We start from the raw sequence: 24,962 nt of genomic DNA, 5'->3' as shown, positions 1-24,962 counted from the left end.
AATTAAAGGTTAAAATGAAGTGGAAAAATTACAGCAAAAGAACTTAAAAACACGTAAGCCAGCCTTCCTAATACGTCACTTGTATTCTAAAATATCAATAAAAAATCCAGATATAAGTAGTTCTATTTCACTGTGCCACAAGAATGAGTGATATATTCTAAAAGAACACTTCAAGGTTGCAGAGCCTCAAAATTTACTTCTCTTGACAGCTGTTCCATATTGTGGGCTTACTTCAAGAATTCCAGTGGGTTATTTATTTTTTAAATACTAATCTCTGCCATGATATTACATTTAATAGCCAGAGCAGACCTCTAAACTCCTGTGTTGTACAGTGCAAGCTGCTGGTCACATATTGCATGAGGCTGGCTTATGTCACTGGATACTACATGAATCAGCTAAAGTAAATGGTGTCCTGGAAGCCTTAAACTTGTCAGTACGGAACAACGATCTGAGAAAGTGCTAATTTTAAGACATGCAACCTTGAGAGCATCTGGTTCAGTCATTTTATCAAAAAAGGAAAGGGTTCCTTTAAAACCAGACCAAACAGAAATAAAATGGATGTATGGACCTGCAGTGTCAGCCCTCTGTCACACTCACCTGTCTGCAATACTTGCAGATTTGATTTTGTCTATGACAATGACCTGTTTGTTGCAGCACATCGAGGTAGTTAGTGCAACCCCAAGAGCAGCACCAGGAGTTTTGGCAACTTCAACTAGCAGTGGTCCAGACGCTGTTGCTACGGAATCTGTTAAAATTAGACAACAGAAGATCAGTATTATACCAATGTGGTATTGATGCCATTTTCACATTTTCCCCACATAAAATAAAATCTCCATGGCTATTCTATTTCTCTAACCAGACACCATGCCACTTCATGAAATTCTGGAATAGCATCAGTTAATCAGCTCTTAATGATGAAAATTATAAAAGCAAGAGGAAGTTTGTGACTCTGGGATTTCCAAAAGTGTTTGAGTGTATCAGAATCAGAGATGGACCAGATGAGGGAACCAAGATGTGTTAGCAAATCATTCTCTTGAACAACTGAAGCTAAAAATTACCTGGAATATAAAACAGAAATGCTGCAAAACAGTAACTAATTAAAAAATAGAAAATTATCTGAAAAAAAGAAAGAGTAACTGAATAGGTTAGAGAAGAAAGCTGAATTAAATTTTACAAAAGAAGGTGAAGGGCTGTGGACAAAAGCTATAATAATCAAATGAAGAAGGTGAAGAAAAGGTCTTCGAGAAATCCCTCACAAAAATAAAGGATAATTTAGGAGAAAATTGTGAAGGTGCAGGAGGCATGACAGCTAGAAGTAGTAGGAGTTAAATCAAAATACATGTGAGGAGGTTCAGAAGATTCTTGTAACATCCTATCACTTGATAAACTACTGCCTTGCAACAGAGCTTAAGTAGTAAATGACCAACGCTGAAAAAGAGAAAGCAGAAAATAGGAGGGAGGAACAGTCGTGATCGATGACTGTGATGAGGAAGCATACCCAAGAAAGACAAGTGCTAGACAGAACAAAGCAAAAAGACAGCAAGCTTCTTCCTAAATACCAAAACAAAGCAGGTAGTGATCAGGGTGAAGTACATTCTGGAGACTGGCTGAGATCTCCTACTAATCAATACCCATGGATCAACAACTGATCTCAGTGGAATAATATACAGTAAGAGGAGGTGTCCTTTAAGGATATAAAAAGACTGAGACAAATAAAGTAGTATTAGAAGCCTTTGGAAGTCTTTACAATCAGAATAAGGAAAAACTGAATAAATAAAGACTTACGTTGGAACAAAGTTACCAAATGTCCTGCCAGCAAACAAGAGAGGTTCGTATTCACAGCGTACGGGAGACAGCTGTGAGGATACGAAGACAACATTCAACTGTGATGTCTCAGAAGTCACTGAGATTGAAGATATAAAAGAACTGCAGCTGGGCTTCCAAGTATGGAGGAGAGGACAGATGTAAGATATTGCATTCAGTCTTAAATCTAAAAAAATAGTCCAAAAATGTAATACTGACACAGAAGAGACTGTGAAACAATACTCTCATACCAAACTAGCATGCTATATAATGATACAAGAAATTGAATGAGTGATTAAGGCTCAGCTAAGGTGCTCCTCCTTGTTAGAGAGTAATGTAGGTAAACTGCATATAGAAATGAAGTGAAAAAAGGTGCATGGATGGAATTAACAGGCAATTTCAGAAAAGTATCAGTTAATTATCGGAGAATGACTCCGATATGACTCCTTTTCCCCCCACAACTTGAATTAATTTTTATATTCCAGGTGAGTTTTTTTTTTCAAGTTACAAACCTGAGGATTTGAAGGTGCAATTCAGTACTTTTGAAAGTGCCCATTAAATCTGAGTGATTATTTTTTAAGCTCAACTAGGACTGACTTTTTAAAGGCTGAACTTTCACAGACACTACCAAAATAAGCTGCTCCAAAAACCTGAACTTATCTTCAAATTCTGAGCCAAAAGAAGAGCATTTCTGCCTGGAGCTTCAAGCACTAAGTAGCTTTAAAGCTGGGTCAACTGCCCTCAGCAGCAACCTGTCTTTCTCTAGTAAATAAAGGAGTTTATCACAATCAAACTCATGTCTTAGATGTCTTGGTTAGGGGTCTAAATGTCTAAGTAAGGCAGGATGCATGCAGTGACTTGCATACAGTCAAATAAGCATGTGCAGCCAAGCAGAATTTAAGTATTCTCTATTCCCATTCCTGCACTGAGAAACAATTATTTTAGTCTTGAACGTTCCAGTGGTTTTCTGGAACTACAAACAAGTTTTGCATTTACAAACATATGGCAAGAAGATTCAAACAATGTTTGTCATCAGTACCTTGACAAAGGTTTTAACTCACATTGATCCAGAAAATGGCAAAGCCCAACTTGTTAATGGCCTATCCTAAGTTCTTTCTGCAATGGTTGCCTCAAGGAGAGGAAACTAAATGCAAATATCTGTTGAGGATGTGTAAACCTTTCAAGATGCTGGTCCTTTTTCCAGTTACTTGAGAAACACACAATCAGCTTATGCCCCAGTGTTATTTCCCAGGTGTCTGTTGAAATGCAGTGAGAAGGCAAACCAAGGCAGACAGGGCGAAAAAATAAGATAACTACATTAGAGGAACCAGAAGAGAAGAAATGGAGTGTGCCTAACTGTGGAAAATAAGCACAAGGAAGAGGAATCAGAGGGCAATAATCAAGCACACATTCCCTGACAGAGAAGGATTAGTTTTTCATGTTGAAGTAAAGCATGGATATGACAAATGAATCATACTGGTATACATTATTCATGTGTGAAGATGTTTCAGTCATTAAGATATTTACACCATGACTGAAGCACTTACACACTATGTTGATTTATTGACTATGTAATCACATAAAATACACTGATGAACATTGGCGTGAAAGACACTCTGGATTTTTGATTTTGTTAATAATTTTTCTCACTTTAGAGCACTGCATCTCAATCAGTACGAGAGGTCTGATTAAAACCTCCCAGAGGAAGCAGCATTGCTTTCTGCATGCTAATACATTTCTTCTGCTAGAAAAAAACCACACTTTTTTTATTTGACAGCTTAAATCATAGGCAACAAGGGTTTTTATTCTGAATATACTTTTGTGATGTATAAATATACTATACAATACAGAAAAAGTTTTAGATAAAATAAGCAGTGTTACCACTCCCCTTCTCACCTTAAAAGATTTCACAAATCATTGTTAAAGTTGAAAATCTGTATTTTTAACTTGATAAAGTGATCACATTTTACATGTGTTTCATTATGTCCTTCTAAATTTATGGATCTGTTAATCCTTAACCTGTTCTCACAGCATGTTAAATCCAGGTCAACAACTAGTGTATGGTAGAGGACAAAAAACCTCTTTAGAATTCCCACAGTGGGGAAGCCAAAAAGTGAGCTGCTTGTATTATGCAGCAGAGGATCTACATGTGAAACAGTACCTATAAATGCCCTAAAAAGGGAAAAGCCTCAGTCACAGCTTGCAATCAATAATGACAGTAAATCCACAAGAAACCAAACTTTTTTAGTCAATGATACTTTTTTTTCCTTCCCAAAGCTGCCTTCTACTTAAAGCTGGGAAGTACTGCTATTAAGCTTGTTCCTGTAGGAACACCGAGCTCTGTTGCTATCTCTGTGAAACTCTGCAGCTTCTCACTTCTCTAACGAGAAGATCTGGGGTGCTTTTTTATTTTTTCAAAGTCATGGCAACACAAGGTGCAAATCATGTTCTTGAGCAGTTTTAAAGAACTAGACACAGAGGAAGGATGTCAAAACAGATTTTGACCCCAAAAAGCCAGCTGAACCAATTGAAACGCACAGCTTCAGAAGACTGCTATTGATCTGCCTGGATGCTGCTGTACCTTGTAACAGTGACGCAACAAACAAGTGAATACCTTACTATCTCACACTAATTTTCCTTTCACCAAGCTTCTTCCCCATTAGGTGTTCACAGACTAACGAGTTTTTCACCTTAGAACTGTATATAGCAGGTCCATGCAGCCTTCTCTGTTGTGATTCTCTGATTGAAAGCAGGTAAAAAAACCCCAAACAGCAAGGTTCTGGTTCAGATCTTTAGTTCCTCAAACCCTGTAGTTCTTGCAGTACAAAGTTTAATGCTTTTCTAGCAATGCCTTCACAGATCTACATGTGTCTGTTAAAACTAGAAGACAGCATTTCACAGAAATATTTTCTCTTGGCCAGAAAAGTGTGCTCTCCCACTCCTCACATCTTTTTTTTGTTCCCTTCATACAAAATCTTTGCACCCTACAGATGTGAAGGATGGTTGGACAGTTCAACTTGATGATCTTAGAGGTCTTTTCCTACTGTAATGATTCTATGATACTAAGCAGATCAATCTCCCTCTCAGGTAGGAGCTTCTTTTTCTTCATTCAGTTCTTGCCAGTACACCCGAATCTTTTATCTTCTTTCTCCTTTTCTGTAACCCGTATTTTTATACCCAGTACCTCTGTGCCTCATGCTCAGACCAGTGGATCACAGAACCATATTTTAGTGAAGTTAAGGAAGATTGTTGAGAACTGGAAAAAAAATCTGGTATCTCTGACACTCTCTCCTTTAAAAGCAAAAAGCTGGAACATTTACAGCAAATCAGTTTGAAGAAATCAGTTTAAATTCCCCCCTCACTCCCAAATGACCTAGACTATATTCTTGGTTTCCTCTGCTCTCTCTGTGCTCGTTTTAATTTACAAAAGTCAAAGATTCTTTTCCAGTACCCACTCAGCAATCATATATGCGACAGCTTCAATACACTGACTGTTCCCCAAGGAACCTGTTGAGTAACCTCCCTTAGAAGGACACTCGCAAATCCTCAAATGTATACACACAAAAATACACTACCATCTTCTTGAACTTGCTTTCTTTAAAAAAAAGCCAACAGAATGTGGAGGGTATGTGTGTTTATGTATATGAGCCGGTGTGCATTACAAAAAGGGTCCAAAACAAAACACTCCAGTGCAGTTCTTACTGCAGAAATGTTAAGACAACCAACATGTCATTGTCAGCACTCAGTGCACAAGTGGAAGGTACTTAGAAACTGCAGTGGTGAGTCTGGTGTGTAAGGCACAGAGTAGGATGACGACAGTATCAGCTTCTGCAGCCAAATCTCTGCCTTTATTTGGCATATCTCAGTCTCAGTTCAAAATAACATATATGTTATTGTGACATGTTGGTTGTCCAGAGAACTTGCAGAGTGTTTTTAAAATATCAAAGTGCTTGGTTTTTTTCCCTGTCTTACTTGTAAGAAAAAATAAGTATAAGAAGTTCTTTTACACATATGTATCTATCTAGCAGGTTGCCCAAAGAAGTTGTGGATCCTTGGAAGCGTTCAAGACCAGGTTGGATGGGGCTCTGAGCTAAGTGGAAGGTCTAGTGGAAGGTGACTGTGCCTATGGCAGGAGGACTGAAACTAGGTGATCTTTAAGATGCCTTTCAACCTAAACCATACTATGATTTACAAAATAATTGATGGTGGGGAATGCACAGCAGGTGTGGTTACGCCAATCCATTCAGAATCAGCGCGTTAGGGATTAGCACCCCTGTTTTCTGTATTAAGTAGCAAGAGTTGAAATGTTAAAAGCTTTTATCTTTTTATAACAGAAATGGATCAAAATTTCAGGTGTCAGGCATACCACAGGTTTATCCTCATGAGTTTGGAGTATTTGCCATTCCTTTGGGAAACTAGATTGCTGAAATGCAAAAGTAAGAGCTGATACATATCTTACAGGGCACTTGAAATCCACAGCCAGTTGTATAAACTTGAGACAAGGTAACCAATGCAAAGAACCGTCAGAATTTCTAACAGAGTTGATGAATTTTATACTTCTCAGCTGACAGTGGAGCAACATAAAAGCACTCAGGGACTCTGCATGCATTCACATCCACATTTCTTCATTAACCCACAGACTTTTCATTACTGTCAATACTTAATGAATCTTGTCATCCTCTGTGTGGTTTGCTTATTGTATTCTTCAGGACTATTTCTTTTACATGAATACCAGCCCAGAAAGACCATTTTCTTTGGTGTCCATTAAAAGGCTCTCTCTGTAAGACTGATACACTTAAAGTTGCCCCAACTGCTGTGATAGTGAGACTCATAATCCTCTATCATACCATGGCCCCACTATTCCCCTTCTCACATTTCCCTGAGACTGCCATAGAAATAGATAAGTCAACCTCTTTCAATTGTCTGCCTTTTCCATGATCTCTTAACAAAACAAGAGCCACAACCAGAAATGCATGTGCAAGAGAAAGATCTGCTGGGAGCAGAGAAGCTTTTCTCTACCTTACTCCTTTCTTTGTGCTTCAATCCACTAACATCTTCCTTCTTTCTCCAGGTTTCATCAGCTCCCAGATGAAAAGAGATGAAAAAACCACACTTTTGGCCCTGTTCTTCGGCTATATTCTAAAACATGCAGGTTAACTTGCTAACATTTTAAATTTCCTTTATAGAGGCATTTTCATTCACTCATTTTTAACAGCAACTAGATGACTAGCCAAGTCTCTTACAGAGAGCTGACTGATGGTTATTTAAATACTAATTTTTCAGGGGGGTGGGGGGATGGGAGGTTGCATATTTATGTAATATCCTTTCCTTGTACTGCAAAGATAGTTTGATCTCCATTTATCAAAGAAGGGATATAATTATGTATTTCTAAAGATGATCTAATTAAGAAATTGAGATTGGGATCATGGGTCAATGGTTTCAAGAAGAAAAAGAGCAGCAAGGAAGAGAGGCAGGAATAAGACTTCTGCAGTGTTTAAAAGGCACAGGAACAAAATTCAAGATGCCCTACTGCTGGGTAGCACCATTATCACTCATTCAGAGTAATATTATGTGATTCCTCATACTTTTGTGACTGTAAAGGTCATAAATGAAACACACACAGGGCACTCATGCACAGTACTACCTTTGATATTCTGTTCTACTAATATTCCATAATGTTTGCACCCTGGCTTTGTTCATGCTTCATTTAGCAGAGTAACCTTTTATTCATATCAGAACTTATGGGAAAAATAGAACTGATGACAGCTAGCAAGCTTTAAAAACAATTTTTGAAAAGCTCCTGTTGGAGTGGGTCCAGCGGAGGGCCATGAAGATGCTCAGAGGGCTGGAGCACTTCTCCTGTGAGGACAGGCTGAGAGAGTTGGAGTTGTTCAGCCTGGAGAAGAGCAGGCTCTGGGAAGACTTCATTGTGGCCTTTCAGTAGTTAAAGGAAGATTATAAAAAACATGGAGAGTGACTTTTTACACGGGCAGACAGTGTTAGGACAAGGGAGAACAGTTTTAAACTAAAAGAGAGGAGATTTAGTTTAGATGTTTGGAGGAAATTCTTTACCAGAGGGTGGTGAGGCACAGGTAGAGGTCACTTAGAGAAGCTGTGGATGCCCCATCCCTTGAAGTGTTCAAAGCCAGGCTAGATGGAGCCCTAAGCAACATGATCTAGTGGGTGGCAACCCTGCCCATGGCAGAAGGGTTGGAACCAAATGATGTTTAAGGTCTGTTCCAACCCAAACCATTCCATGATTCTTTGGAATGGCGTAAGCTGGCAATATATTGCAAGCAATATTTGGGGAGAAAGATGGCATTTTCTTTAATAACAAAACAACTATTTAATAATTAAATATTGTTCTTGTTCAAAGAGTCAGTGGCAGTCTTCAAGGCCTGACTTATAAGCTACCATAAAATACATGTGCTCCTTGTGTTCCTTTGATTATGGAGTACTGTGTGTTTCAGGCAGGCTGTAGAGTGAGCAACAGTTGTTCTAACTTTACTCATTTGAACTAGAATTAGAGGGGTAAAAACAGTACCAAAAAAAAAATAAAATAGTGTATTTTCCCTTATTGCCAATAACAGCACAGCACTGGAGCTGCTGGGCTACTAACTGAAAGAAAGATCACAGAGTTCACAGAAAAAAACCATAAAATTCCTGCTAAGGAAAAAAGCCACCAATGGCATTTTAAACCCTCTTACCTTTAGAATAATCAAATTTCAAAAATGATAAACAGGAATAATTCCAAGAGGATGATAGCACAACGAGTGATAGTGAAATCAAAGGGACCTCTCAGCCTCAGAATGGAAAATAGATATATTATTCTCTAAACGAATGTGCTGCCTCTCTCCTCTCCTATACACAAGCCATTTAATACTCTTGCCAACAGACTGACACAGTCTTTCCATTTTCCTCATGTAGCCTAATTCCTGAAGTTCATTTATATGCCTTTAATTCAGCCAAGTTCTTCAAATCAAAAGCTTAGGAGCGGCCTTTACCTAGTTTCATACTTTGCAACCTTAGCCCCACCATCCTTCTCAGCTAAGAAATGCTGCTAACCAGCTGAAGAACCACTCCTGCCTTCAAAATGCTCACACCAGTGTGGATAGACTCAAAATCCTCTTGGGACTTTCTCAGACTTTCTCTCAAGTTCAGACCACAAAAACCTACCTAAACCCCTTTTGTTCAAAAGACTTTCCCCAATTCTTGGGACGCTGCTTTCTCCTATCTCTGTTTCATGCTCAGACAACCTTTCCTTTTAAGTAGGCCCCTTCCCTGCTCAAAAGCTGTATTAAATCCCTATCCCTATCCCTTTTACCTATACGTTTCTTTTCATGCGCTCTGTTAATCTAAAATGCAATTTTGTCTACTCCACAATTTACAACAAAAAGGGGACATGGTAGATGAACCCTGTACAGAAGATCCTGGATCTGCCTCTTTGAAGGTATTCTGAATGCATTTTAAATAAGCCCAGGCTCTGCACTTTCCTTCGTTACCTTGAAAATGAATACCACACAGAAAATTCAGGTGGCAATTATAGAACTATGAACTCGTATCTCTACCCCTGATGACAGCACATTGTTTCAGAGCTTGGGAGCCTGTAAGTACAACTTTATGAGCCTCAAACATCACCTTTCTATTGAAGGATGGCTCCTAATATAGCATTAGATGGATTCTGAAATGTTTGCATAGCTCAGCAGCAAGGGAATTCTGCCTGCATTTCATTCTAGGAATGGAACTCACAAATAATTACTTTTAAAAATCATCTTCCAAAATGAGACAGAAACCCCAAATGGTGCAAATAATACATAAAGTCCTCTGCTGAGACCCTGCAATACAAAACCCTACTTTCTCTAATGCAAAAAGAAAAGATAAAATCAAAGAATCATTGAATCATAGAATGGTTTGGGTTGCAAAGGAACTTAAAGACCATCTAGTTCCAAATCCTCCTGCCATGGGCAGGGACACCTTCCACTACAGCAGATTGCTCAAAGCCCCATCCAACCTGGCCTTGAACACTTCCAGGAATGGGGCATCACACCTTCTCTGGGCAGCCTGATAGACAGATATATATGTACAAAACAACTTCTCATACTTATTTTTTCTTGCAAGTAGGACAGGAAATAAAATACATAAGATCTTTGATTTCTTCAAAATACTCCAACTCTTGCATGATTCTGTACCTGACTAATCTCAACAAACAGAAAAATTAGGATAACAAAATCTGCATCTCTGCCTGCAAACTAAGACACAGCTGGTGTGTCAAATTTTACATCTGCCAACCCTGAAAGCATGCCTGTAAGTACATAATGTAGACAATATAAAAAGCTGCAATACCCATCAATTATGTCTATTTGCCACAATGACCCCAAGTTTCCATTTAATGGGAACAATAATAATTAGAGTGGGACTGGATTCTCTTCAGAAGCCTACAGAGCACAAAGCACCTTGCTGCTGTCACTTCGCAGAAGGGAACAAACACTGCAAACATCCAAACTTTGCACTGAGCTGACAGTTCCCATCTGTCCAGGGCTCTACCACGACAAAACATCTCAGATAAGCCCAAAAGCTTCAGAGCAGAGGTGTACCATGGATAGCTTGGACACCTCGATAAGAGGCCTAAAGGGTGTGGAACAGTTAAGGCAAATAAAGACATGTCAATGCTGTGTTAGTGAGATACCTGTCTCCCTGCCACAGCAGCGGGAGCTGAAGCCCTGGAAGCAGCAGAGCCACACAGGCGAGATGCTGGACCTGTGACAGCCACTCTTGCTTGTCAACAGAATGACTAACCCAAGTGCAGCCCCTTCCCATATGGTTAGGCTACTTGGTGTACTTGAGGTGCATGACTAGACCTTGTTCAGGGGTTCTCTGTACTGAAACATATAATCTCATATGTTCATGGTTTATTTTCATGTGTTAGTGACCTCTGCATACAAGCTAACTGCAGTCTTTGCCTTGGAAACCACACCCAAAAACCTTGGGTGTACTTCTGCTATCACTGCCATCAACTGACTTTGTTTGGTTGAACAGGCAGGAGTTTCAGACTAGTCTAAAACACTGCTCTGCAAGGCCTATTAGGTGAGTATGAACCAGAAGAAAAGAATAATTAAACTCGACATTGTTGTCCATAACAGATAATATGAATTTCTGATCCTACAAATGTATAATATCAGTACCACTTTTTCCCCCCACAAACTTTCATCTCTTTTCGATAATCTGTGCTTTTTCACAGCTGTCTTATAAGTAATTGGTGCATTGGCACAGCCACAGTATAAAATGCTACCATGCAGAAGGTCGAGGCTGAAATCTGACCTTGATGTTTATGCACTGAGGAGCAGAGTGAGAGTTTTGCAGCTCTCAAGGGTTGCACAGGATATTTTACCATTCCATGTTAACCACTTATGAAACTTCAGTAGAATGAGTCAGCAAATAAGTTTATTAACTGCTCTCTCTTTCCTCTTTGGTATTGCCTGAGCAGCAGTTCAGCAAAAACATTTTGAATAAATAGAGAAAGTAATTTAAGTAAATTGCCATCAAATCCAAGCACAGAAGCCACGGTTCTAAACGTAAGTTTTTGATCCCTCATCGCAAAAATAATCCAGCATTGCTTACCTGTTGCCTATATATTTCCAGTTTTTCCTTTCCCAGTGCTTCTTCCAAGCAATACAGAAACAGTACTACTGGGAGTATTCACACATTTAAAGTGAAAGGAAATTTCATTTAAAGTAAAAGGAAGTTTCTATATCCCCTGTTCTCTGCAGCATACATTTCCAGCAAAACCAATTCCCCACATTTCTTCTCCCAAAATCCCAACTAAGCAATAACCTTTGGAGACCCAGATGGCCCATAACAGTTAGAGTCATGCAATGGGAAGAGCACTCTATCATCTGCTTCCTAGCAGACAGCCTGCCAGCTTGCTGCCAGGGTCACCTTTGGCAAGGTTCCCATGCGGCTCCTCCTTTGCTCCAGGACAAGCCATTTACCTCCGGCCAGAGCAGCTCCTGCTGCCAGCTCGGAGGGACTGCAGGTCCTCTCATGGCTCTGTCTGATGACTTTTTTTCTTTTTGAAGATGTTCCAGTGCTCATACTTATAATTCAGTAATTACTGAATTTGGGAAAAGGAGAAACTGTGAAAAGCTGTTTTCATCTGTGTTTCTCTTTGGTCTGTTTTTTGTTGTTGTTGTTTTGGTTGATTTTGTTTGTTTGTTTGTTCTTTTACCAGTGACATCCACAAAATCTACTTAAGCTGTAAAGATCTTGAAAAATTAGAGGTCACAGTGCTCAGAAGAAGGTTATTCTATACAACAGTGCTGAGCTGACCATAACAGAAAGATTGTGCCTATGTAAATTGTGAAAAACTCAAATGAGAAGTTGATTAAAATCTGCAGAGCATCAATATAAATCATCACAAAAATACATGTACTTCCATAAATCTCAGAAGTATCTGTTTATAAACAGAATGATATTAAAAGGAAAATATTACAGTCACCATGTGGGCACAAAGCACTTCAAATGTAACGATTCTCAGAATGAATATTGCCTGGATGTACTTATTTTTACCTCCCTTCTTTAATTAAATAAGCACATATACTTCCTTCTTTAAGAGCCTATGCAGAAGGTAGACAGTGAGTATTTAATGAGTAGCAGCACTTTTCCCTCTTTTTTTCTGTGCTCATGCCTTAATTACTAAACAGTGTTCTCAGTCTTCTCTGAGCATATGTGGTGGGGGAGAGCTATTGCATGCTGCAGCCTCTGAATACTCCCTATAACACATGCTTATTAATGATTTGGTCTTATAACCACCCTTTAGAGCAAAAGCATGGCATTTTCCCCACTGTACAGATAAATGAGGACCAAAGAAATGAAGGTCAAAAGCACCCATTTGTCTGGAGAGGATGATTTGAGACAACTACACTAGGGTTCACTGCACCAAAATGCAGGCACATCTGTAGAGCAGTCCTGAAGTAGCTGCACCTGAGCCTAAAATCCCTTTACAACCATCCAAGAAAAGTGGCATTTAAAAAATGTGTTTCACTTGCCCTAGTTTAGGCATCTACATTAAGATGAGATAAGCTTTTATTTAGAACATTTCTCTCACGTGACTGTTTTTCAGATCACTTAGTACTATACAGCAGGTGACTGATGAAGCGAAAATGTATGCAATCATTCCAATTAAAATCTATATCATAACATATGCTCCAAGGCACTGGAGTAATACTGCATGGGCATCGTTAATTCTTGCATTTTCCATTGCTGAAGAGATGAACTGAAAGGAGCTTTGTAAAGACAAGAAAAAATTTTACCTAGTATAGACAAAATCTTTTGGAAAAGTCAACACAAAACTGCTGCTTCTCCTGAGCACACTGAGCTGTATCCTTTCAAAGACTTCCAAATGTAGCTAAGTTTGGTGGATTTTTACTGGGATAAGCAGAAGAGACATTCCCGAAAAAGGCTTTCTGTCCCCCAACCAGTACCTACTGAACTGCATGTCTGTTTTCCAGTGCTTCAAAAGGACACATCTTCACAACACAAAGTTTGTCCAACTTTCTCATCATAGGCAAAACAACTTTTGTTAAATTCATTCCTGGAAATGGCAGAACAATTTTGACTGAAAGTGTTTTACAAAAAAATACAAAAAGCAGACTTTATATAGTTACTTCGGGGAAGGTGGAAGAGAACCGTAAGAAAAACCTTAGTGTGAAGTGTTTACATTTTCACTGTTCTTAAAATGAATCAGTTTACAGAAGTCTCAAAAAAGCCATTCCTCCAGCAAGGGAGATTTTAAAGAAGCACAGAAAGGACACAACCTTTCTTGGTTGCTTTCTCTTTACAGCTGTTTTCTAGTTTAAACACAGCAGCTGATGCTTCTCCCCCATTCCGTATCCAACTAGAGAATGGCAGGATGTACTGAGACAGACCAGCAGCACCAATGCCTTACCATGACTTATAACATCAAATGCTGACATTTGAAATCTGGTCTGTTATGTGAAAGCCAAAAAGTAAATAAAATGAAATGTATGGTGGCTGTTCATCTAACAGTTTCTCTGGTATGTTCAAGGGTAGAGACTTTTGCTGTGACCTAGATCCAAAGTGAGATTACCTATAAAACGCATCACAAAACTGGTGATTTATATGCGTATAGACCCTGTTCCCATGCTAGAGTACTGGAAGAGAAATATCTTAGCAAAGGGGTGAAGAGAAAATGGGCCTGGCATGTTCTCTTTTCATTAGTAGACAGGAGAGAACTGAGTGGTAACTGGGTACAACACAATCTAAACAGCACAATTTTAAAGTAATCTGCACCAGTCAGGTCCTTGCAATGCAAGTCTTTACTACACCTAAGAACTGAGTCGACTGTAGAATCCCCAGCCATACACTGGCAACGAAATAAGACATTGATTTAGTGGTGCAAAAAGTGCTTAAACTAGAAGACTTTTATGCTGGCAGAAGACATTTTTGTTGGTGTAAACTGCATGTCCATTTTGTGAGAACTGAGGAAGTGGCAAAGAAACACAACTCTTCTGTTTATTTCCCTTTAAGCAAAGCTCTTCAAATGTAGGACATAGAATCATAGAATATGTTGAGTTGGAAGGGACCACAAGGATCATCAAGTCCAACTCTTAACCCTGTACAGGACCATCCCCAAGAGTCACACCACGTGCCTGAGAGTATTGGCCAAATGTTTCTTGAACTCTGTCAGGCTTGGTGCTCTGACCACTGCCTTGGGGAGCCTGTGCCAGTGCCCGACCACCCTCTGGGTGAAGAACCTCTTTCTAATATCCAGTCTAAACCTCCCTTGACACAACTTCAGGCCATTCCATTTGGTCCTGTCACTGGTCACCACGAAGAAGAGATCAGTGCCTGCCCCTCTTCTTCCCCTCACAAGGAAGTTGTAGACTGCAATGAGGTCACCCCTCAGTCTCCTCTTCTCCCAAAGCTCTGCCTCAAGGTGTACATATTACTATCTTTTCATATATATCTTTTCATATATAACCTTTGGATTACCTGACAGAAAAAAAGGGAAACTGACCCTGTAATTCAGAGGCAATTTGGGTTAGAGATGCTTGCATGTAAATACAATAGCAAACACCCTAAAAAGCCCTTTCTTTTTCATTAGTATCCCTATCTCTGTTCCCCTGTTGCCTGAGTCTTTTCTCTCCAAAGCCTCATTGCCTCTGATGCCCTACAGCCAATTTCATCCATTGGCAAAGCCCTACTCTGCTTCCAATTTCATGCAGGTAACCTGAGGGTCTCGGTCACCACATGACTTGAGTCACTTCCACGAAAGAGTGCTTTTATACTAGTGTGGGTTCTGCACGTAAAAATGCAATTTTATCAGCCAGGGAAGAAATGTCTGGAGGCACATAAGAAGAAGGAAGAAACCTCAGCTTGCCACAACTTTACCTGTAACCTTGGGAAGCTGTCATATCCTTCATTACTTATATCTTCAGGAGGGCTTGGCACTCTTATTGGCTGCAGTGAGCCATCACTTTTCTGATAGTGTAAGAATTGCAATTAAAGATGAAACCGGTACGTGGTCTAGATAAGCAGTCTTCATATAATCACTTTTACCCTCTTCTCCTCTTCCAAGAAGAAAACAGGTAAAATTTAAATGAAACATGCAGTCAGATGCTTGCCTTTGTTTTAGTTTGAATGCAAGTTCAATTACCACAGAAACTTCATTTCATTATGGTCCTCCAGCATCTACACTGAAACATGACGTGACCAATCAATAATAGCTCATAGAATACTCTGACCAGTTTACTTACAAATGAAAATCATGGGACTCACAGAAGATCAAACAGCACTAATATAAGTCACCAATTAATTGAGTAAAAACAGAAAAATCCAATGATTTTTTGGCTGAACATAAGGTAACACACAGAAAGATTTTTATCAGTACTGTTTCTCCAAACCATTCTGATAAATATTGAGTTTAAAGGTTATGAAATGATCTCTTTAAATGAACAAAGAGTGTAAACACGCATTTAGGAAAAAGATACAAAGACAGATTATTATAGGTGTTCAAAATTACTGTAGGAGAACGTGGTTTAAACAGCAAATGCACAGAGAACAAAACATTTCGCTCATTGTACAGATGAGTAATACCATTGGAAGTATAATTCTGTGTAATAAGATCATGCTGTAAGATGTAGCACTGGTGCAATTATTTTTGAGTAACCATGTTGAGTTCAAGATAAACCCATTCAGTTTAGATGTTGATTTTCGCCCCTACCTACATTTACAGCTCACCATCCTCTCTGAGCAGTACACATCTCCTACATATATGGTACAATCTCACAAGGATCTGCTTCAGATGTCATTCACACCAGTTTTGCACTAGAACACCATTAATCGAGATGGTTCATATTCATGAGCAAAATACCTAAAAATATTTATACTTTAAAATCCATCCCTTTTCAGCATAAATGTTCTGTAAAATGATTAATGAGCCATTACCCTTAGAGTAAAGGGATAAAAATCTGCCCTAGTGCATCCCAATTTAACCTCTTAGTTTATGCCTGGTACAGGCATTCCAGGAAGTGTCCTGAGGGATTCTTGGATTTTCTCCCCTTGGCCGAACCCGTCAGGTGAAATCTGGGTGTCTTATATCTATGAAAAAAAAATCAAGGTGATGGAGTAGTTCAGTTCCAGATTTTTTAAAACACCTCCCTAAAGGAAAGTCTTGGTAGACATTTAGTGTTCTCCTTTACCTGGAATGGAGGCAGGAATGGTGCTTTGCTGCTGTTATTTCCTTAGAGGTGGGCCCTTTTAGAAACAGGTTCTGGGTTACAGCATAAGTTCTCTCTAATATAAAGAAAATGAGATCCGTCCCTTATTCCTTAGTCTCTCAGATGACTGCAATAGTACTAAACCAAATCTGGAGATGTATTTTTTTAAGTGGGTTTTTTCTGATTACAGTGCTTTTCTTGCATTGAATTGCATGGCATATGCAAAAGATCCTTTCATGTCCATGAAGCTTAATTATCACCATCTTTGTAAAACTTTCACTCCTGTACTCTGAATTTAAGTACTTCAGCTACTTGCCTAATTTTTTTTCAGACCAGCACAAGTCGGGATACTTCATTATCCTTGTTAGTCTGTGTTGATCAGCATGCTAAGTAAAAGATAAGCCAACTTACTGACCCATTTCCAGATGACCAGACGTATAAGCATGTAGTAGAGATGGCAATTCTCCTTCATACTGCATTTCATGGTGTATCTAGATAGCCTTCATGCAAAGTGGAAAGATTTGATGAATTCTTTTTTTCCTATCTTTTACTAATAATCTGTGAGGGTTATTTGCTCCTTCCCTCTGCTTGCTCGAAGCCTGGATGGTGGACAGGAGAGATTACTACAACAATCTCCTCCTTCCATCCTTTGTCTTTAATTACTTATAAAAAGAAGCACAATAATGTATTTTAAATAGGGGCAGTCTTGAGGATCCAAGCCCTTGAATTACCATCTAAAAAATTGAGACCATGTGCTTTGTAAGGAGATACCAAGAGAGATTAGGAAGGTTCTCCTTTAAGGAAGGCCCATCATGAAATACATTAGACATTTCAGATTGATTTCTTGTAATTGTACACTATTTAGACTAACTGTATACAAGTATAGCTTTCACCTTCCTTACAGGTCTTGGAAGATAAATTTGTCCATTACTTTCAGTACCCAGTAAGAAAAACAGAATTTTCATACACAAAGTGAAACTTGGAAGATAATACCTCCCTCCTCCTTTCTAGTTATTTATGACAATTAAATCGTACCTTTAGTTTTCTGTTTCAGGGACATCTCATTTCACCTTTACAGTTTTTTCTCCCATACAAAGTGATGTGTGCTAAGCTGCTTTTAATGAGGTCACAGTTTCAAAAGCACTTGAGAGAAGTATTAATTGGACCTGTTAGAGTAATTTGTAACTTAAATGGACAGAGTGGATGGAGAGCAGCCAGGAAGGAAGGGACCTGGGAGTTTGGATTGACAGGAAGCTGAACATGAGCCAGCGGTGTGCCCAGGTGGACAAGAAGGCCAATGGCATCATGGTTTATATCAGGAACAGTGTGGCCAGCAGGACCAGGGAAGTGATTCTTCCCCTGTACTCAGCGCTGGTGAGGCCTCACCTGGAGTACTGTGTCCAGTTCTGGGCCCCTCAGTTCAGGAAGGATATTGAGGTGCTGGAGCAGGTCCAGAGAAGAGCAACGAGGCTGGTGAAGGGACTTGAGCACAAGCCCTATGAGGAGTGACTGAGGGAGCTGGGATTGTTTAGTCTGGAGAAGAGGAGGCTCAGGGGAGACCTCATCACTCTCTACAACTCCCTGAAAGGAGGTTGTAGCCAGGTGGGGGTTGGTCTCTTCTCCCAGGCAACCAGCAGTAGGACAAGAGGGTCTTAAGCTGTGCCAGAGGAAGTTTAGGTTGGATATTAGGAAGAAATTTTTTACGGAGAGAGTAATCACACATTGGAATGGGCTACGCAGGGAAGTGGTGAATTCACCGTCCCTGGAGGTTTTTAAGATGAGACTGGATGTGGTACTTAGTGCCATGGTCTAGTAATCATGGCAGTGTTGGATCAAGGGCTGGACTTGATGATCTCGGAGGTCTTTTCCAACCCAGTTGATTCTATGATTCTATGATCAGTTACACTCCATTTATTTTTCTTTAGGGATGATCAAGAAGTTTGTAAAGAAAGAAATACCTGTAAGATGTATGAAATCCTTGTAAAACATGACAACTCCTCCCTTCTGTAATCACCTACTAGCAACATGGCTATTAAACTGCAGCAGCAAATCACACTCGGGCAGAGAAAAGAAAGTAAAAAAAATTCTGCAGGGCAAATATACTTGGGAATCGTGGAAATCATACTTTTCTTATTAAAACATCCTGGTTTTAATTGCTTGCAACTTACAACTTGTGCACAGTTCAAATATTTGGTGCGATTTGTTTTTTTAAGATGGTTACTGCTCTCAGGCCGTATTTCTTAAGTTATTTTAGCTGAAACAGTTCATCTGTGTCTGAGAGCATCATTAGGGAAAGCCATACTGTTTTGCCCCACCTCCCTGCCCTTCTCCCTGAAAATTCTGCAGGCTTTATACTGAAAATTCATGTTCTCTATGCATCTTCAATATCTGACAAATCTGGCACACAGAATCAAGAGAAGAGCAAGAAGAGGGAAGAGAAGGACTTTTCGGCAAGAAGGGGAAGAACTAAGGTGAGAGGGTTACTGTGAAAAGCAGCTGCAGTACAAGAAACTTGGGAATGGTTTGCTAAGAAACAGAGACAGGAGAAAGGGCTAATGGACACCATGAAAACTGCAAAAGGCCTTTAACAGAGGGAAATCAGCAGTGTGAGAGGAATGTGTTGGAAAATTACCTAAGCTTTACTTGGCAAAAAAACAGAAGAAAAAACTGGGCTGTAAGGGGAGGGAATAGCATGTTGGGGATTTAGGACCTTCTAGAAAAGAAGACTCAAACTAGGTCAGTAAAGAAAGGGAAAATTTAGAAACTACTGGGAAAAAGACAGTAATGAAGCTAAGAAACAGGGTAAGAACAAAGAATGGAGGAAAGAAGCATCATGTTTGCATGAAACAGACAGGAAAGAACATGGGATCCTGAAACTTTACAGTTGTTCCCTGCTGTCAGCAAATGTCTCTGAAACCCTGTGGCCACATGTGTGTATCAAAAGTTTTCTGGTCCCCAAAAAGCACATGCGTACTGTGGACAGCTGGTCTGATAACCCGGCTAATAGAGAGCAGACTGGTGGGCTTAGTGACTCTCACTCTTTTGAGGAACTATTTGGATACAGATGTCAGAAGTTTAAAGCTTTCCCGTAAAGAAACCTAGGTAATGGTACATAAAAATGTGCCAACACTGTTAAGGATGTAAGCTCACACAAATATTGGGAAATGACAAACTAAGAGTTGTTTATGCAACACAGTGGTGGCATTCATTGGATAGAGAAGTCTATTTTCTTACAAGGCCCCATTCCACACCTCTTTCACTGCTCAGCAGTCCTCACGATGAAACAAATGTTCAAACCATAGGAGAAAACACAGTAAGTTTTGAGGGAGCTAGCAGGGAATGAGTTGGGTAGCAGGTGTGTAAGGCATAAAGAGGGAACTGCAAGGAAAAGAAGGTGGTTGTGTAACATGAAGGGAACACGTGAGTGCTGCTTTGAAGTGCCAGATTCTCTTTCTGTCACAATTTCTGTAAGGGCTGAAAAGGACCAACTGCACTGGTCCTCAATTGCAAGCATGGTCTTATTTCACTAACAGCAGTCAGCAGCTATATCTCTTGATCACACAAAGAACTGATCAATGAAGAAACGGGTTTTGAATTTGCCAGCCCAAAATGCTGGGATTTTTTAAACCATAATGCCTATTTACCTTAGGTTTCTATGCTACCCATTTATCTCAAGAGATGCTAAAAAGGTATTTATTATTTCTTTTAAAGCAGATAAATAGAGTAGATTAAAGCAGGTAAGGAAGCAGGAACTGATGCCAAACTGGTAGGTATCCATCATCTTACAGGCTCATGATGAGACTAATTGGAGTCAGCATGTCATATTTAGTAGCAGCATGAGAGACAATCAACTAAAAAGAATAACTCCCACTTGCTATTGTAAGAGAGCAGTCCTGAAAACCAGAAAACTCGATATCTGAAAAAAATCACAAGCCCTGGGCTTCTCTAAAGGAAAAAGTATCTTCTTGTGCCAAGGGTAAGTCATATCCCAAAACACACTATCTCTTGCTAAATGAAATCATAGAATCATAGAATGGTTTGGGTTGGAAGGAACTTGAAAGATCATCTAGTTCCAACTCCCCTGCCATGCGCAGGGACAGCTTCCACTACACCAGGTTGCTCAGAGCCCCATCCAACCTGGTCTTGAACAGTTCCAGGGATGGGGCATTCACAACTTCCCTGGGCAACCTGTTCCAGTGCCTCACCACCCTAACAGATATTCTTCCTAATATCTAATCTAAACCTACTCTCTTTCAGTTTGAAGCCATTCCCCCTTATCCTATCACTGTATGTTCTTGTAAAAAGTCTCTCTCCATCCTTCTTGTAGGCTCCCTTCAAGGGACTGGAAGGCTATAATTAGGTTACCCCAAAACCTTCTCTTTTCTCAATTCTCTCAGCTTTTCCTCACAGGAGAGGTGTTCCAATCCCTCTGATCAACCTGGTGGCCTCCTCTGGACTTGCTCCAACAGGTCAATGTCCTTCCTGTGATGGGGACCCCAGAGCTGGATGCAGCATTCCAGGTGGGGTCTCAGCAGGGTGGAGTAGAAGGGTAGAATCACCTCACTCAACCTGCTGGCCATCTGCTTTTGATGCAGCCCAGTATACAGTTGGCTTTCTGGGCTGCAAGTGAACATTGCTGGCATATGTCCAGCCCATCATCCACCAGCACCCCCACATCCTTCTTGGCAGGGCTGCCCTCAATCTCTTCATCCCCCAGCCTGACCCAGGTGTAACACCTTGCACTTGGGCCTTGTTAAACTGCATGAGATTCCCATGGACCCACTCAAACTTGTCCAGGTCCCTCTGGATGGCATCTTGTCCTTCAGGTGTGTCAACAGCACCACTCAGCTTGGTGTCACCTGCAGATTTGCTGAGGGTGCACCCAATCTCTTCGTCTATATCATTAATGAAGATACTAAACAATACAGGTCCCAATATAGACCCCTGAGGGACACCACTTGTCACTGATGTCCATCAGGACTCTGAGCCATTGACCACAACTCTCCAACCAATTCCTTATCCATCTAAGAACAGTTCACTCATGGAATCCATCTTTCTCCTATTTAGAGAGAAGGATGTTGTGGGGTACCATGTCGAAGGCTTTACAGAAGTCCAGAAAAATGACACGTGTAACCCCTCCCTGTCCACTGATGTAGTCACTCCATCATAGAAGGCCACTAGGTTGGTCAGACAGGACTTGCCCTTGGTGAGGTCATGCTGGCTGTCCCGAATCACCTCCCTGTTCTCCATGTGCCTTAGCACAGCTTGTTAGCACTACAAAGAGAGAACTTATTTATTGTATACATCCATGCCTGACTGTCAGTTCATACTAGTGTCAATGATGCAGGCATCTGGCACTGACAGCAGAACACACAAACAGTGTGTTTGATAACGAAGGAAACTGCACAGTAAGATGAAACACTAATGTGCCATAGCATGTAGATTTAAATATCTGCTCAATGAATGTGAATCATGCATTGGCCTCCAGGAGAGACAAAAACCCCCACGTGTTTTATCTAGTGACACATCTTTGAGTGGATATTTCTGGAACTGCTAGAGATGTCTGTGTCATCTTCTGCCTTAAGAACAATCCAATACATTTGGAATGACCTTGGAACACTGAGGTTTTATCCTTGAGATCTGCATATTGCCTGAAGAACTCAAATTGTAGCAGGATTATGGCCTCAGGAAAAAAAACACCAGGAAATTAATAACTTTGTATTTAGACAAGGATCTTGGGCAGTGCCTTCAATAAACCTGTGGTCACATACTGAAGACACAAAGAAAATTCATAATAATTATCTGCATAAAAAGGTTATTATCTGTCCTGTGGGTCTTGTCACTGTACTTCATGGACACCTACCTGGACAGCAGCTGAGCAGTCTCTGTTCTCAATTCACATTTCCCAACTGGCACTCTCAACGTTTTGATCCAAACATTGTCTTATAACATAATTTGTGTATGTGTTTTGTAGCAGTATTTAAAGTAGCATAAAGTTTCAATTAATATAGCTATCAGTACCTTTGCATTGCACATGAATTTTCATTCAATCTGTCTCTGAAGTAACATAAGACAAGAAATGTTCTTTAAAGGTTTAAGCAACTAATTCATATTTTGAATTTCAAGGGATCTAAGCCTGTTCCTCTGTGACAGCCAGGAGACCTGCAGCTGCAGTCAAATGCTAGAGTACTCTACCTATCTGTTCTGTCAAAAACTTGTGAGAGACAAAGGAAATGTTAATTTTAAGTTTATAAAGAAACGGAAAGAAAAAGGTAGTATGCAATCCTACAGGCTTCCTGACTTTCCTTCAACTTTCAAGGTCTTGCAACATTTATAAGGCTTATGAGGATCTGGAATCTGTCCTTGGAGTCTCTGGAGCTCCTGTTCCTTTGGGCTTGTAAAACTCCATAGCTCTTAAGGGTCTCCACAGCTCTGGATACTCTTGAGTGATACTGCTTTATGAAACTTAAGGAGCAGCCCATAAGTTCTTTTTTCTTCTCTATTTTTTGTCCTGCAAAAATTACTGGAAGTCTACACTAGACCACAGATTACCTCACATGATCTTTAAATCATGCAAGTTATCTCTCTCTAGTGATCTTTTTGTCAGGCAGAATTATTGAAGGGAGAGTTAGATTTCTTTAAATGTCTTCTCAAAAGATTGTTACAGTATTAATGAATTTATGTATGTATTTATTTAAATGGGTGAACTTGAAGAAGCAAGCAGCTTAGATGGGGTTTGTTAAAGATTTACTAGTAAATGACTGCATCAATAATCCCCTTTATAGAAAGTTCTATCAGTGTTAAACATTGAGTTCAGAAAATTGAGGGTGTTGCTCTAGTTAAAATTGACCAGTTCTATGCCAGAGTGACTCTGGTAGACCTGGACAAAAAAAATAAGCTGACTGTATCTGTTTCGTGTAGAGCAATTACAGGGTGCCACGTTCCAGCAAATCTATTCTAGCTCAAGTAAGTGCAAGAACTGTTAAAGAAGCCAGAGAAACATATGGAATTTGAACGTGCAATATGTTCCTTCATTCCTGAAGAGCACAGAGTGGTTTGAACTAACCCAGTAAAGAGATGACAGAGAAAGATGTTGTGTGTCACAGGTGCAGACAGCTAAAAAAAGCTTCCTTTTGTACCAAAGTCCTGGCAAAAGATATGAGTTTTGTTTAACTACAGTATCCTTGATTCAAAGTTTACCCCAGCAGGAACATCCAAGAATTAAAAAGTAGGTTGCTCAAAAGCTCATCATCATCAACTTATGAAACCAGAGTTACATAAAAATGTTATGGGCCAGAATTTCAACTGAAGGTAGTCATTACCTTTGAACTTGTCTGAATGCTCCCTTTCAGAGCTACTATGGAATACTACCGAAGCAGGCGCAACCTCAATTATAGAGACAACACAGAGCCAAGTGGCATTATGGCAAATCTTGGAAAACCTGAAAGGAAACTGCATCTGCTCAGCTTCAATGTAGTGATAACTTTTATTTCTTGTTTTAGACAGGGGTATTGAGAACCTCTGTTTGTAGTTCATTATTAACGTTGCATTCTAATTCTCACTCTCACTCCAACTCTAGCAGCTCATTAGGATACTTCATCCCGACTGCTGCCAAACAGTAAGAACTTCAAGTCTTCCCAACTTAAGTTTATAGCTGGGAATTAATATTGGCTATTTGGTTGCCACAAGAGAAGATTCAGGTTGCAAAATTATTTTGACAGTCGTAGCAAGTCACTGCTAGCCACCACCTTGCCTCTACTCCTCCTCCACAAAATGAGGGGCACAGGTGTAATCATAGAGCACAGAGAAGTTGTACTATTCAGACCTCTCCCACTACTAGATGAAAATAGGTGATGCATATGACCAGAAAGGTTGGACAATTCAGGTGTAAGGATTACACAGAAAAGTGATAAAGCCCACACAGATATTGTTACTTCCACACAGTTGGGTGCAGAGCAAGTCACCATATCCATCTTCTCTGCAAACACTGAAGTGCAGGAGGTATTTTGGAAAGACTGCAACCTCCACAACTTCAAATGTAATTTTTATCAGGCTACAAATTATTTTCTCAAAAATTATGTGCTCTTATTTTCTTTAGAGATTATCTTGGTATTTCCAAACTACTATTATTTCAAAGTCTCTTTGAAACTACACAGCAGTACACTGCCCACACCAACCTGGAAACATTTTCATCAGCTTCCAAGAAGCTGAACTGACACGTTTATTTCCTAGGACTCAGCTGAGCAAGATTGTTCAGGAGGTACTTAAGCAAGCACAAGTGTAACCCCAGAGAGTTCAACCAGAATAGCCACATCTACATTATATACACACTTGATTACCCTGCACAGAACCCCTTGATGCCTTTTTTACTCCAGTTTGTCTAGGTTCCAGAAACAATAAAATGTACAAGCTTCCCAAGTG

The 24,962-nt window shown here is 39.9% G+C and overlaps 1 protein-coding gene across 10 annotated transcripts in view; it reads right to left on the bottom strand.

The window, feature by feature from the left end:
- GRIP1 (glutamate receptor interacting protein 1) overlaps positions 1-24,962 on the bottom strand; it is a 321,129-nt gene that overhangs the window by 48,896 nt on the left and 247,271 nt on the right. For all 10 annotated transcript variants that reach the window (XM_027741465.2, XM_027741471.2, XM_027741469.2 and 7 more), the window contains exon 8: positions 598-745. In XM_027741465.2, the coding sequence (XP_027597266.1) occupies positions 598-745 (148 nt within the window). The remainder of the gene's footprint in view (positions 1-597; positions 746-24,962) is intronic.

The sequence above is a fragment of the Pipra filicauda genome, unplaced genomic scaffold, assembly GCF_003945595.2.
Source record: "Pipra filicauda isolate LSUMZ 115617 unplaced genomic scaffold, ASM394559v2 scaffold93_size3172892_pilon, whole genome shotgun sequence".
NCBI lineage: Eukaryota > Metazoa > Chordata > Aves > Passeriformes > Pipridae > Pipra > Pipra filicauda.
This window is presented reverse-complemented; position numbering and strand designations above follow the sequence as displayed.